This window comes from Crocuta crocuta, unplaced genomic scaffold (assembly GCF_008692635.1).
Source record: "Crocuta crocuta isolate KB4526 unplaced genomic scaffold, BGI_CrCroc_1.0 scaffold761, whole genome shotgun sequence".
NCBI lineage: Eukaryota > Metazoa > Chordata > Mammalia > Carnivora > Hyaenidae > Crocuta > Crocuta crocuta.
The window spans coordinates 923,786-939,046 of record NW_027528354.1 but is presented as its reverse complement, the minus strand read 5'-3'; the positions used below and the strand labels follow the sequence as shown (position 1 = coordinate 939,046).

Below are 15,261 nucleotides of genomic sequence, written 5' to 3'. Positions count from 1 at the left end.
CAGGGGAGGGTCAGAGAGAGAGGGAGACACAGAATCCGAAGCAGGCTCCAGGCTCTGAACTAGCTGTCAGCACAGAGCCTGATGCGGGGCCCGAACCCACGAACCGTGAGATCATGACCTGAGCTGAAGTCGGATGCTTAACCAACTGAGCCACCCAGGCGCCCCTGCTTTTCCCTTTTAAAATCCTGATTCCTCAAAATAAATAGAAACTAAAGAATTTTCCACAAAATTATCTTGAGTAGGATTTTGTCAGTGTTAAAGGACCGAATGCATGAGGTCTTGAAAAAAATGAGGAGTTCCTAATAACTGCTCTGGATCCTGGGTACTGAGTAGTTGGAATATTGGTTGGGATCAGACATTGAAGGGTCTCAATACCATGTTAAGAAAATAGACTTCATAATTCAGGCAATGGGAAGGTTTGGAGGTTTGCAATCAAGAGAATGATTTGAAAGATACCTTCTGATGTAGAGGATGGATTGGAGGTAAGGGTGGTGATTAGGAGACCAGTTAGGAGATTACTATAATAGTTCCACCGGGAGATGGAAAGGGTAAGATTAATGTAAGAAAAAAATCAGTTAGTTGTAAAATCAAGAGAACATTGTGGTTGGAGGAGAGGTGATTAGGTTGGTTAGGCAAGACATTTGAGAACAACTTCAACATTTTTGTGGTTGTGTGATGGTGTAGTTGACTGGTAAATGGGGAGGGATGCCATTAATCTGGATAAGGAACATGAGAATATACAAGTTTTAGATCTTTTGAGTTTGAGTACATGAATACATTTTTTGTTTGTTTGTTTGAAGTCCCTGTAGGGTATCCAGATACAGATATCTAATGGGCAATTGGAAATATAATTGTGAACACTGAAGGATATTGACAAAGGAAGAATCAGGGCATGATAAATAAATTTATGGTCATGACCATGTAGGCATAGTTGAAAGTATGGGAGTTGATGCTATCTCCTAGGAAAGTATAAAAAAGTTGTAATTGGAACCCTGGTGAATACGAATACTAACAGCTAAGAGGTTACCTAGAGAGAGGTGCCTGGGTGGTTCAGTTANCCCCCCCTCCCCCCCCCCCCCCCCCCCCCCCCACCTCCATGCTGACAGTAGAGCCTGCTTGGAATTCTCTTTCCCCCTCTGACCCTCTTTCCCTACCCCTTTCCCCCACTCACATATACACATGCTTTCTCTCTCTCTCTCTAATTTTTAAAAATTAAGTAAAACAAACTTTAAATTACTTTAAAAAAGAGGTTGTCTAGGGAAAAGAAACAGAAGGGGAAAAAGAGACTGAGAAGAACCTTTAGAAAGGAGAACACAAACCAGAAGAGAGTTATTATATAGTCTGAGAGATTTTTCAAAGAGCTGTGGTCAACAAAGTCCAGGAAATGCTTCTACATCAGGATCTTTTTCTTCCTTTTGTCAGTGTGCTCTTCCCCAGATGTTCCCATGAACTCACTCATCCCCTTTAGGTCTTCACATCAAGTTTCTCAGAGACACCTTTTCCTACCAGTCTGTTTAAAATACAACACCCCATCCCCCCAACTCCACCCCTGGCACTCACTATTTCTTTTCCCTGTTTCCAAAAATCTTAGCACTTCTCACATTTTATATATTTTTATATTTTCCGCTATTATTTGTCTTTGCTTATTTTCTATGAAAACTATGATTTTTATCAGTGTTAATTCACTGCTGAAGCCTGGCACCTAGAACAATCTTTGGCATATAGTAAGCACTAAATATTTATCGAACGAGTAATTGAATCATATGTAGGATGAAGAATGAAAACACTTATTAGTGAAAAATTCATGAAGTATGGTAGGAACACAGTCACATTAGAGTGTTCTGGGGAGAAAATGAGAGTCAGGAATGAGAACGAGGGTGGTAGTTTGCAGGGAGAAAGAATTGAGGGGGAAGGATGATGAGTAGCAGCCAGTTTGGCAAGGAAATTGAATATGATAACTGAAGGCAGATGTGTCCTAGGGGGGGAATGGAAGAAGATGGGATCAGGGATGTATGTGAAGAGGTTGGCCTGAGACAAGGGAAAGAGACAGAAAGATGAATACAGATGTAGGTAAACTTGTGTGAAGAAGGAAATTAAACGAATTCATGTATGATGGCCACTGTATTCTCTGGAAAGCCATTTGGTATGATTTTGAAATTACTTTTATGTGAATAAAAAGAATTTACCAGGGACTAGAATAAGAAGTGCCAAATAGTACTGACACTCCCTATAATAGAAAAAGATGTGTCTTGGTATAGAGGTCAGTCGCTTGAAAGCTGTCATGGTGAGTACATCCTTATCTAAAACCCACTAGTAAAAATATTCTAGTCCAAGAGCTAAATTAGCAATAGGACACTGTTCTAAAACTGGATAAATGCCAAAGTGAAAGTGAAGCATTCATTTTCAATAGGATAGCTCTCAACTGGCACCCTCATTTGTACTCTAACAAGTGACAGTATAGATGTCATCAATTTTCTTGATGGACTTTCTGGTGCAACAGAGCAACAGTTGCTCAGTGTACGGTCAATATATGGATTTAATGTGATTGATTTGAGAAACATACATAAGTCAATTTAAGGCTGGAAGAAGGCCAAGGCATTCATCAAGTTTTGTCTTTCTTTTTGCAAATGTTTTGTTAGACACTTTAAAATATGTGTTTTACCATTTATTTATTTTTTTTTTAATAGTTTATTGTCAAATTAGTTTCCACATAACACTCAGTGCTCATCCCCACAAGTGTCCTCCTCCATGCCCATCCCCCCTCCCCCCACATCCATCAGTCCTCAGTTTTTGTCAGCATTCAAAAGTCTCTCATGGTTTGCTTCTCTCCCTTTCCCCCACCATTTCCGCCCTTCTTCTCCCCCTTGTTCCTCCGTCAAGTTCCTCCTAATCCTCCTATACGTGCAAACATATGATATTTGTCCTTCTCTGCCTGACTTATTTCGCTCAGCATAACACCCTCAAGGTCCATCCATGTTGCTACACATGGCCAGATTTCATTGTTTCTCATTGCCATGTAGTATTCCATGGTATAGATAAACCACATCTTCTTGATCCATTCATCTGTTGATGGACACTTAGGCTCTTTCCATGTTTTAGCTATTGTGGAGAGTGCTGCTATGAACATTGGGGTACATGTGCTCCTATGCATCAGCATTTCTGTATCCCTTGGGTAAATTCCTAGCAGTGCTATTGCTGGGTCATACGGGAGTTCTATTGTTAGTTTCCTGAGGAACCTCCACACTGTTTTCCAGAGGGGCTGTACCAGTTTACATTCCCACCAACAGTGTAGGAGGGTGCCCGTTTCTCCACATCCTCGCCAGCATCTAGAGTTCTCTGATTTGCTCATTTTAGCCACTCTGACTGGCGTGAGGTGGTATCTCAGTGTGGTTTTGATTTGTATTTCCCTGATGAGGAGGGATGCTGAGCATCGTTTCATGTGTCTGTTGGCCATCTGGATGTCCTCTTTGGAGAAGTGTCTGTTCATATCTTCTGCCCATTTCTTCGTGTTTTACCATTTAAAAATATCAAGTNCTCACGCTGTCTGTCTCTCTCTCTCCTAAAAATAAATAAAACATTTAAAAAAATTAAAAAAAAAATAAATAAAAAAAATAAAAATATCAAGTTCTGGCCTGATTGAAAAATGGGTCTTTCAAATAATCTAATATTTGCTCTGCCTTTCAGTGAGCTGTCACTTGCATCTTACCACAGACACTCACCTTTATTAGTAAGAGGGATTCTTTTAATTCATCCATTTTGTATATTATAGACAAGTATATGGAATTATCTTTTCTTTAAAGTGGCCAAAATATCCACAAATTACCATACAGAAATTTAGATGAAAGATATTGAAATAAAAAAGAGCCAAATGTGTAATTTTATCAACTTCCAGCATAAAAGAGGCAGAAAGCCCTGATAAAGTTAAATTTATCTCCCAGTTACTTAAAATAAATCTGCTCAGGCAGCAAGTAAGTACCTCAGTTTAATGCTACTTAGCTCCCATATATGAAGGTGAAAACCTATTCACTTTTGGCTCAGTCCCAGGGGTTGAGGCTTATTTCATTGTAAATCAGAATTAGGTTAATCTAGGACCCAATTTTTCTGTATCTTGCCTGAGACAACACACATTCCTAACGTAGTGATCTCCAAATTTTTTAAAACAATAGAATGCTTTTTCCTAAAGAATTTATTCATAGACCTCAAGGCAGAGTCCATAGCTAACACTGAGTATAATTAGCTTAGGGGAAAGGCAGGGCAGAGGGCATGGCAGGAACAGGGGTGCCTGGCTGGCTCAGTCAATCGGGCATGTGACTTGATCTCCTGGTTTTGAGTTTGAGTCCCACCTTGGGCATAGAGATTTTTAAAAAATGGAAACATAAAAATGGTACCACTTTTCAGTGATTGTTTTACATGCCCCCAGCCTTGGTTATGCACCACACTTCCTTTGTTATCTTTTTGTCATTGTCTAAACCATCACCATGTCTATATTACTTTAACAATTGTTGTAAAGGAGTCCCTTTTTCAGAGTATGCTCAGGAGAAGCAAACATTCCCCTAGTCTTACTCATAGCTAGGCTTCTAATGGAAACCTCAGTAAAAGAAAAAAAAAAAAAAAAAGATTAAGTGCTAACCCATTTGAAACATGGCTAGGGCCCTGTCCATTTTTCCTCTTGTTTGGAGAACAGTCCACCTTTCCCGCTGTCCCCGAGGCACTTATGCAGAATCTGAAGTTTCCATGAGACTATTTAGATGTACTTTTTATAAACAGCTACAACTAGATTTTGGTGTTTTGAATCATAATGAGAGTCTTTCCTTTTAATTGTGGTAATTGTTCTGCTTGGTCTTATTCTTAAAGGTATTTTTTATTTGAGCATTAGTTTTTGTCTTTCATGCTCTCTTTTTTCTCTAGTGATTTAGAAGCCATCGTTCTATTTTTATTTACTCTTGGTTACCTTGGATTAAGAAAAATGTATTATACTATTATCAGTGTGTTTCTTCTTTTGCAGCTCCAAATAGATTGGGAGAAAATCAAAGCCAAAATTGAGATGGAAATTACTAAAGAACGAGAACGATCATCAAGCAGCCAGTCCAGCAAGAATATAGGCCTAAAGCACTAAATTCCTTGCTTACCATTAAGAAATTTTACACCTTTTGAAACATTCTGATTAACCAAGGGTAACCATATTTTTATTGCTAAAGAAAAAGTCAGAATCTTTAAGTTAAGCACTTGTTGTGTATTTACCACTAAAAATACATTCAGAAAGACTAAGCACAAAATAATTGATTCAGTTTCATCTTTTATATATTTTAGTCCAATAATTAGCAAAATATTTCCATATACTTATGACACACCTATTCAGTGTTGATTATATTCCAGTTTTTTATCCATTATTTTATCCCTGAATCTTTAGCATGAACAAATATTAATGCTCATAATAAAACATTGGACCCTTTAAAATGTATGTTATCATTAATTTTTATTTGACCACTGAATCATAAGATGTTCTAAAAGTTTATTTATACAACAAAAATACATGAGGATTTATGAAAATGTATAACAGTACATCCATTTGTACATCAGTGTGCATAGCAGGATTATTAACAATAGCAAAAGAAGGACAAAAAAGATTCCTATCAATAAATGAATGGATAAACAAAATGTGGTATATACATATAGTGGAATATTATGCAGCCTTTAAAAGGGAAGATATTTCTGATGCATGCTACAACATGAACCTTGAAAATATCCTGTGAAATAAGCCAGACTATTGAATGATCCCACTTATATAAGGTGCCTAAAATAGGGATGTTCATTGAGACAGAAAGGAGAATAGTGGTTGTCAGGCCCTGGAGGGAGGTGGATATGGGGCATTTTTGTTCAATGAATACAGAATTCCTGTTTGGGATGAATGAATTCTGGAAATGGACAGTGGTGATTATTCCACAGCATTGTGAATATACTTAATGCCATTGAATGGTACAGTTAAAAATGGTTAAAATGGTAAATTTTATTATATATATATGTATATATATTTGGGGGTTTATATATAGATATCTTTAGATATAGATATCTTTAGAAAGATATAGATATCTTTACATATATATCATATATATATGACCATATACATATATATATGACCATAATTTTAGAAAGATATCTAGAATGGACAAGCAATGTTTTTCCTCATTCCTCTCCTGACTTGAGAATGTTCAGGCACTAGGGCCTGGAGTCTGAACTTGTGAAAATCTCCTTAAATGATAAACCTGTTTAACTACTTTAATTCAGTATGTCCTAAAATTATTGCCACAGCAGCTTTTGAACATTAACCCAAATACTCCTTAGAAAGTCCTCCATGATGTAAATTTTGGAAAGGTGTATCATATATGTATTAGAAAATAATTACCTCTCTCATCCCCATTTAATTAATATATCTAGATTTATTTTATGAAAATATTCCTGTTTTTTCAACAGATTTCTTTTCTTTTCTGGAATGTTGAAATATTCTGTTCTTCATCCAGATGCTGGGTACAAGAGTGAGTTTATTAATTTATGAAATATGACTAGCAGTTTACTTATAAGTTGTACTTATTTATTGTTTTCTATATAATATTTCAATAAACAGTTTAAAAAGAAAAATGATTAAAAGGGTAAGTTTTATATCATATTTATTTTATTACAGTTTTAATTGTTAAAGAATATTATGAACTATGTCTCCATTCTAACAATTCTGATACTAACAAGGTGTTCTACAATTCAATCCTGATACTACTCAGAGTCATGTCGGGTCCCACAAGTTAGAGGGCAGCATCCCCAATTAGACTGCTCTTATTTAAGTTGTCAGCCACGTGCAGGGACCCCAGGATACCCACACTTCTGACCTGGTGGCAAATTTGGGGGTTTCTACCATGCCCCCTTTGGGTTTGGTAATTCACTAGAATGACTCACTGGAATGCTTTACAGTTTTATTATAAAAGATACAAGTCAGGAAGAGCCAAGCAGAAGGCATGCATAAAGTCTAGGAGAAAAGTGAGGTCTGGGAGGGGTAGGGGATGGGGGTGGGGCATAGAGCTTTCATGCTTTCTCTTTGTGGAATCTAGGACCCTCATCCTCCTAGAACATTGATGTGCTCACCAACCAGGAAGCTCTTATAGGACTTGCTGTTCTGAATTTTTTTAATCAGGGTTTTATTACATAGGTGCAATTAATTAAATCACTGGCCATGTGATTGAAATCTTCCTCTCCCTGGAGGTCAGGTGCTTGAAAGTTTTAGCACATTACCATGTGGATTTTCTGTGGACCAGTCCTCATCCTGAAGCTATCTATCTTCCATAACACACACACAGACACACACACACACACACCAGTCATCTAATTAGCATAAAAAAGGCACTCCTATCACTCAGGAAATTCCAAGGATTCTGGAAGCTCTGTACCACCCACCCCCTACGCACCCCACCTCATACCAGATATATTGAGACCATCTCCTGGTCTTTGACCATGGGATCTTTTATAGCAAAGGTACATGTATAACTGAACATATAAAATGCAGCAACATTTAGAGGAATCAATGTGGGGTAAGGATAGGAAGCTGTTAATCAAGTTCCCAGTATGATTATTGGTATCAGTATTATCTTTCCAACAATGCAAGTGTGTTACAGCATATCACATTATGATAGACATAAACTGAAAACTAGGAGTCAAAAGATGCTGGCACATTACTAGAGTCCCATGCAGTCTCTAATAGTCCAGTAATCATCAAATACAATGAGTATTGTCAGAGTGAGGGCACTTAGGTTTGCAGGCTTCCTTCCATGCAGTCTTGTCAAGTTCCAAAAGCAGGAGTGGTCTCAGCTTCACACTTTCAGGCATCTGGTATAATTGACTTAAGAGACAGTATCTCTTGCTCTGAGCTTCTTTCCAAGCATTAATATTAGAAACACATTTTATTCACATTGCATAACACATTTATTCATTCCTTTATTCTTAGCCACTATTCCTCCTCTCCATTTATCCCCAAACCTTTTCACCTTTGTAAGGGACCTTAGGTTCAGCCACTTTGCTGGTGTAGATTGCAGACAACAATACAAGTCTAGCAAAGGCCTCCCCTGCAGCCTACTCCCATTCATATAGGGTGGGGTATACAGGTACAGGACTAGTGGGCTATCCCTACCAATAGGCAATAAATATAACTGTATTCATTAGTCCCAACATTGCCAGATAGAGTGAAAGCACAGCTCATCCATTAAGCCGTTAGGAATTCTGATATAAATATTTTTAGCAATTTGTTGCTTAGGAATCATTCCTGCTTCCAGCAATGTAGTTGCAGCCTTGGCCTAATGACCACTGTACCAGGTAGGAAAAAGAAAGTTAAAGGTGATATGGGAAAGGAAAAAAAGTATAGTTATCATACCAGCATCCTCCCCCACCCCTTGACTCCAAATCCAGAATAGTGGGAGCCCCCATAGCCCCCTTATATTGAGTGTGAGCACACACTTGTGAAGGAATGTAAGCTAGCCCTTCTTGCCCTTGTCTCCCCCTTCCCCATTTAGATAACCCATGTTTCAACTGCCTGTTCTAATACTTCACCAAAGTAGTCCCCCCTTATCTGTGGTGTTGATTTCCACAGTTTTAGCTACCCATGGTCAACCATAGTCCAGAAGCAGGTATTCCTCCTTCTGACCTATTGTCAGGTCAATAGTAGCCTAACACTAAAGTCACAATGCCTATGTCATTCACCTCACTTTATCTCATCATGGAGGCATTTTATCATCTCACATTATCACAAGAAGCAGGGTGAGTACAGCACAATAAGGTATTTGAGAGAGGGTGGGGAGAGACACCACATTCACACAACTTTTATTATAGTGTATTGTTACAATTCTATTTTCTTTGTAGTTATTGTTAATCTCTTACTGTGCTTAATTTATAAATTAAACGTTATCATAGGGATGTAGGTATAGGAAGGAACATAGTATATTTAGGCTTTGGTACTCCCCACAGTTTCAGGGATGCAGTGAGGGTCTCAGAACATATCCCCTAGGGATAAAGGCGACTACTATATTTCTCTGCCCATTGTTGGATATGATGGGCTGTAAAGTGTCTTCCTTAGTCTGAAGAAATGTGACTCAGTGGTCCAAATCTGTGCAATATCTTCTGCTCCATTTCTCTTATAGTACTCTGAGCATTTGCATCTATCACTGGGTCAGCAAAGGACAACTCAGAGTCCGTGTCTATTTCTGTCAGGACCCACTTGTAGCCCCCTAGGGCTACAGGCATCAGTCTGATCAGTCTGACTTGTCAGCTGTGTACAAGGACTGCCCCCTACCCTCACCCCAGGAATCTTCCCCATAACCATCTCCAGCCTCTAAATCTCTCTTGTTGGCAGACAAAACAGTTCTTGTTGGCATTTCATGCCTCAGAGTGTGCAAAGGGAATATGTCTAGATTTGGCCCATCTCTGCATTGTTACTCCTTTCATTAACCCAAATGGCTATCTCAAGTGAGCATGCCAGGGTATCTGTTCATTGATTCTAATCATCTTCTGATGCTGGAAGACGGTTCTGATGGCCACTGAAATGGCCTACTTTAATGCACCCTTCAGATTTCCTTAGTTATTTCAATGGGGCCATGCCCAGTAAGGGAATCTTCCATTGCCCTTCTGCCTGACCATATGGCCGGGCCACTGGCCACTGCCTATGAGTAGGTCAAAATCCAAACATAAGGGTAAACAGCATGCAGTGCAGCTCACCGAGCTAATTTATTTTACCTTTTTTAGTCAGAGTGGTGGCCTTCCAAACAATGTTGTGTGTTCATGATGAAACTGCCATTCATCAGCCAAGCAGGTATTTGTTGGTCAGCTGAGAGCTGTTCACAGGGCACCTTCCAAGTGATGATAGAATCCTGTAGCTCCTCACATGGTTTCAGAGTCACTCTTGGGGAAATGAATCTACCTGTTCATGAATATGCTCCATGCATTCCCCTGCTGGTGTGTTCCTGCACAAAGCATTTCTATTTTGTTATGAACTCTTCTGGACACTGTGTTCCTCGTTAGCGTATTTCTCTGACATCACCCAAGACATCCTGGGTATTTCAAGTTTCAAGATTATTTTATATTCTTCATTCAGAGGCAGTTTCAATTAGTATATGTTAGCAAGCTAGTAATTACTTCTCCAGATGGAAATTCTCTAGTCCAAATTCCCAGCAGTCATGGCTGGGAGGTGCTTATGGGCTTTTGTGATAAGCCAGTTTACACTCCACATGTGGCTATTATGTGGAAGATTTGTCCCTACCACCACTCTAGCTTCTGTATTGCATGGACCTGGACAATCTTATTCATTCCCGTTTAACATGTCTAATGAATATGGCTTGAAGGAAGGATTTACATGCCTTCTGTTTTACAATGCTAGGTCATTTTCCCCAGACACAATATCCGTTCCCATAATTCATTCAGATAAGAGTCATAACCACTTCACATAAAGCTTGTTCCAATATATCAGTTTTTGTTCAGACTGTCACCTTAATCCCATCAACTCTTGCATTTTTCTGCAGTCTCCTCATGGAATCCGGTCACAACATTCTCCCAGCATATCAATGTGTTCACCAATCAGGAGGGTTCTCCTAGTGTCAATGTCCCAGGGTTTGTTGTTTGTTTAAATCGGACTCATTACATAGGCATGCTTGATAAAATCACTGGTTTTGTGATTAATATCTGGCCTTTGTCCTCTCCCTGGAGGCCAGGTGGCTGGAAGATCTAGTCCTCTACTTGGCTGGTTTTTCTGGTGACCAGCACCCACCCTAGAGCTATCCAGAGGCTTCTAGAGTCACTTTATTAGCATAACACACTTCCATCTCTCAGGAAGTTCCAAGGGCTTTGGAAGCTCTGTGCCAGAAATGGGGGGCAAAGACCAGAGATACTCCTTTATTAAATCACAATATCACTTTCACAATCATACTGAATTATATTTATATGTTCTTTGGTCTTATGCTTAAAAAAATATCTATTGAAGTTTTATTTGACTTTAATAATTTCATATATTTTGGGTGGTTTGATCTAATTTAGTGCATTTTTTAATGTATATATAAATATTTTGTATATTTCCTAAACATTAAAGAAGAGTTTATTGCAGAAAAGCTGGGGTCTCCCTATTACAGATGAATGGTATTTTGAGGGTTTTATGATCCCTCTAAAAATGCTTTGTCATAGAGACTATGGTATGTAATATGGAACCTAAGTTATAACAAAAAAATAAGTAAGTTTTAAAGCAGGCATATTTTAGAAAATGATTTACCATAGCAAACAGTTACCATGAGTATATCTTCAAATATCTGTCATTTTGTACCTATAGAAAATACATTCATTTCTGAAAATGTATGCTATATAAATTGTTTAGATAAATACCTCAATCAATTTTCCTTGTAAATTCTTACACTGAAAAAAACATAAGAATTTACCAGGTATACAGCATAAAAAGATAATATCCATAATAAAAATATATGGATTTTTATTTGTTCTGAAGATTTGTTGATCTGTAGATAGAATTGTGGCAGAATCACTTGTCAGATTTCTTTAAAGACCATCTGTAAAAGCCAAAGAGAAGGTGATGAAAGTAACTCTTTTAAAAAGACCTGTCTTGGGGCACCTGGGTGGCTCAGTTGGTTAAATGTCCAACTTCAGCCCAGGTCATGATCTCCATGTTCATGGGTTCAAGCCCTGTGTTGGGCTCTGTGCTGACAGCTCAGCGTCCGGGGTCTACTTTGGATTCCTCTGTCCTTCTCTTTCTGTCCCTCCTTTGCTCATGCTCTGTCTCTCTCTCTCTCAAAAATAAATAACATTTTTAATAAAAGAACAAATAAAATTTTAAAAATTTTTTAAAAATTAAAAAAAATAAAATATAAAATAAAATAAATAAAGTAAAATAAAATAAAATAAAATACCTGTCTTTATCTTCTCCTTGCTGGCAGCATGTATATTATCAGTATCTCCTGCTTAGTGGTAAATGGCCTTTGGGCCAAAAAATTTATGAGATTTTCACAATCTTATATTGCCTGTAACAAAGTCATTTTCTCATTCTGCCTGCTTTACTCTAAAGCTGCTCTGTCTGTACAAGTTGGCTTGAGCTGTTGGACATCACTGTCTGGTCATCACATGCTTACTATGCACTGTGCATAATTTTTTAAATGTAGTGATTTCTAAAATAGACTGTTTCAGAGCAATATAGAGTAATTCAACTTTTCAGATGTTTCTAGATGTTCTAGATGATCTAAAATGCTCTTGTATTCTAATAATCTTCTGTAAAGTTGCATTCTTTTTTTTTTTAATGTTTATTTTTTAGACAGAGAGATAGCACAAACGGGGGAGGGGCAGAGAGAGGGAGACACAGAATTTGAAGCACGCTCCAGGCTCCGAGCTGTCAGCACAGACCCAATGTGGGGCTTGAACTCACAAACCATGAGATCATGACCTGGGCCGAAGTTGGACACTTAACTAGAGTTTGCAAGCCAGGAAATTCCACATGTCTAGCATGAAATGCTAGAATGTCATGTTACTGAGATTAACATTTATAATGTGCTAGATTAAATTAGAAATTTTACATACCCTTAATAGTAAAATCTGCCAATTTTCCAATGTTTTTCCCCTGCTTTTCAATAGGTGTCATTGACATATTATTTTCTCTTCATTTTCTGTTTTTAAGGTTGATGCAAACAAATATGCACAACAAAAGGCACAAAGTGTAATCTTTTTCTACCTGCTATCTGTTCTGAATGGCTGTGTCACAAAAGGTAACCTTAAAAAGCATTATATTAATGGATTCAGGACTATAATGAATTTGTCCCTGACTTAACAGAAATACCAGATAGTGAAACTAAAATTCTATCCTATAAGTCTAGTAATATTACTTAGTCAAAATAGTGATAAAAGCAGTCAGAATCAAAACATTATAATTAAAAGTCAATAAAATTCCCTTTTGTGGCACTTGTCTTCCCAAAATAAAATCTTTTCTTCTCATTCTTGGGGCACCTGTCTGGCTCAGTCGAAGGAGCATATGGCTCTTGATCTTGGGGTCGTGAGTACAAGCCCCATGTTGGGTATAGAGGTTACTTGAAAATAAATAACTTTTAAGAAATATTTTTTTCTCATTCTTGATGAATACCTACACTTCAAACACCAAAATTCACTTATTAAATATGTCACCTACTGTGGCTTGGGCACTGTTCCAGGTGACAGAGACACAGTAGTGAGGAAAACAGATATTTTTGTCCTCTTGTGAAGCTGACATTTTAGTGGGAGGGAGACAGACCATAAACAGATAACCAAAAAATATGACATGTCAGATATCAATGAGATAAAGCACAAAGCAGATAGAAAGCTCCTGGGGATGATTTAAAATAAGGTGTAATGGGAAAGTGTCACTGAACAGGTACAATTTGAACAAACACTTCAAGGAAGTGATGCTCAATTTAAATTTCTTCCAAATAACATAGAAAATCATCAAATAAAATTCCTATTCTATGAGTTTATATTATCCTTCTCTAATTTAATTTAAAATGTGCTAATCTACAAAAGTAATTCTGCATGGTTTTGACATTAATAGTATCATAAATCACACAAAACATGGCTTACCTGTGAAAAGAATTTATTTACATAGTCATAATAATGTAAACACTGAATATTTATCTAACCAAATTATAATTATTCAGGTCCATAATCCCATATCTAAAACCCTTGGGCCAAATATGTTTCAGAATTCAAATTTGTTTAAGAAATGCAATGGTATTCAAATTTTTTTTGTAATACAGTACATAGTTTATTACAGAACATCCCAGAAGGGTCTTAGCTATCACTCTCTACTCAAACATACTGATATTTCTGCAGTGTAACATGAATATTTACATTAAGAAATAGGAATAAAATTAGAAGTCATTTCTCATCAGTTTTGCTGTCAAATGAGTTTAGGTTGGATGAATTATGAAACAGTGTTTGAGATCTAGAATTGGGGATATGAGATTGTGGGCTTGTTTTGGAGGAAATGGGACGCATATGTTGGAGGGGGATAAATGGAAGGGGTAAAAAAAAAAAGGGAAAAAAACTTCATTTTTCATAGTGGAAAGGCAATAAATAATGCCAAAAAATCAAGAAATAATAAACATGTTATTTAGTGATACAGCCATAAATAGCAAAAGAGCCAGCTGAAGGAGCTGAAACTGGTTACTTCTAGGGAGGGGGACATCAAGAAGGAGTTCAGTCCTGCTGTTTTTCACAACAAGCCTCCTAGAACTATTTGCTTACTTAAATATGTGCATATTTATATAACTTTGACAAAAACAAAAACAGATTCTTAAAAAGTCACTAGTTAAGAAAAAGTATGCAAAGCACATGTCTGACAAAGGACTTGTACCGGAATACATAAAGAACTATCAAATCTGAATGTTAAAAAAAAAATTATAAAATGGGCAAGAGACATGAACAGACATTTTACCAAAGAGGATATATAGGTGGCAAATTATGCACATGAAAAGGTGCTCAACATCTTAGCCATTAGAGAAATGCAAATTGAAACTCCAACAATCAGAATGGCTAATATAAACTGGTGGTAACACCAAATGGTGGCAGGGATGCAGAGAAACAGGATCACTCATATATTGCTGGTAAAAACAAATGTTATAGTAACAGAAAAAGTAAGGCAGTTTTTGGCAAGACTAAATAAACATGCACATATCATATGATCCAAAGATTACACTATTGGGTGTTTATCCCAGAGAAATGAAAATGTTCATAGTAGCTCAATACATAACAGCCAAGAACTGAAAACAATGCAAACATGCTTCGATGGGTGAATGGTTTAACAAATTGTGGAACATCCATATCATGATATACTATTCAGTAGTTAAAACGATTGCTACACACAACAACTTAGGTAGATCTTTAGGGAATTATAGTAAAGGTTATTTACTATATGATTCCATTTACATAATGTCCTTAAAAATAACAAAACAGAGGTGGAGAACAGACTAGTGGATGCCAAGAGTTAAGGATTAATTGGAGACTACAAAAGGTAGCATGAGAAGCTCTGAAAGAATAGAATAAATTTGTACCTTGATTGTGGTGGTGGTTACACAAAGCTACACGTGATAAGATTGCATGGAAACAAAAACCTTAGGTACAAAATAGTATTATATATATATATTTACTATAAATACATCTCTATGTAGTAAAAAACTACAGAGAATATTCTGGAAGGATATTTATCACACAGTGGTTAAT

The 15,261-nt window shown here is 37.2% G+C and overlaps 1 protein-coding gene and 1 long non-coding RNA gene across 7 annotated transcripts in view; one reads left to right on the top strand and one right to left on the bottom strand.

Annotated features, from left to right (window-relative positions):
- The window catches only part of IFT80 (intraflagellar transport 80), a 117,961-nt gene extending 105,016 nt beyond the window's left edge, over positions 1–12,945 (top strand). For 3 of the 4 annotated variants that reach the window (XM_077753761.1, XM_077753760.1, XM_077753759.1), the window contains one exon: positions 5,006–6,454. In XM_077753761.1, the coding sequence (XP_077609887.1) occupies positions 5,006–5,116 (111 nt within the window). In that variant the 3' untranslated portion in view covers positions 5,117–6,454. The other variant, XR_013332542.1, reaches the window with a different exon arrangement.
- LOC144223062 (uncharacterized) overlaps positions 1–15,261 on the bottom strand; it is a 58,822-nt gene that overhangs the window by 26,935 nt on the left and 16,626 nt on the right. The window lies entirely within an intron of this gene.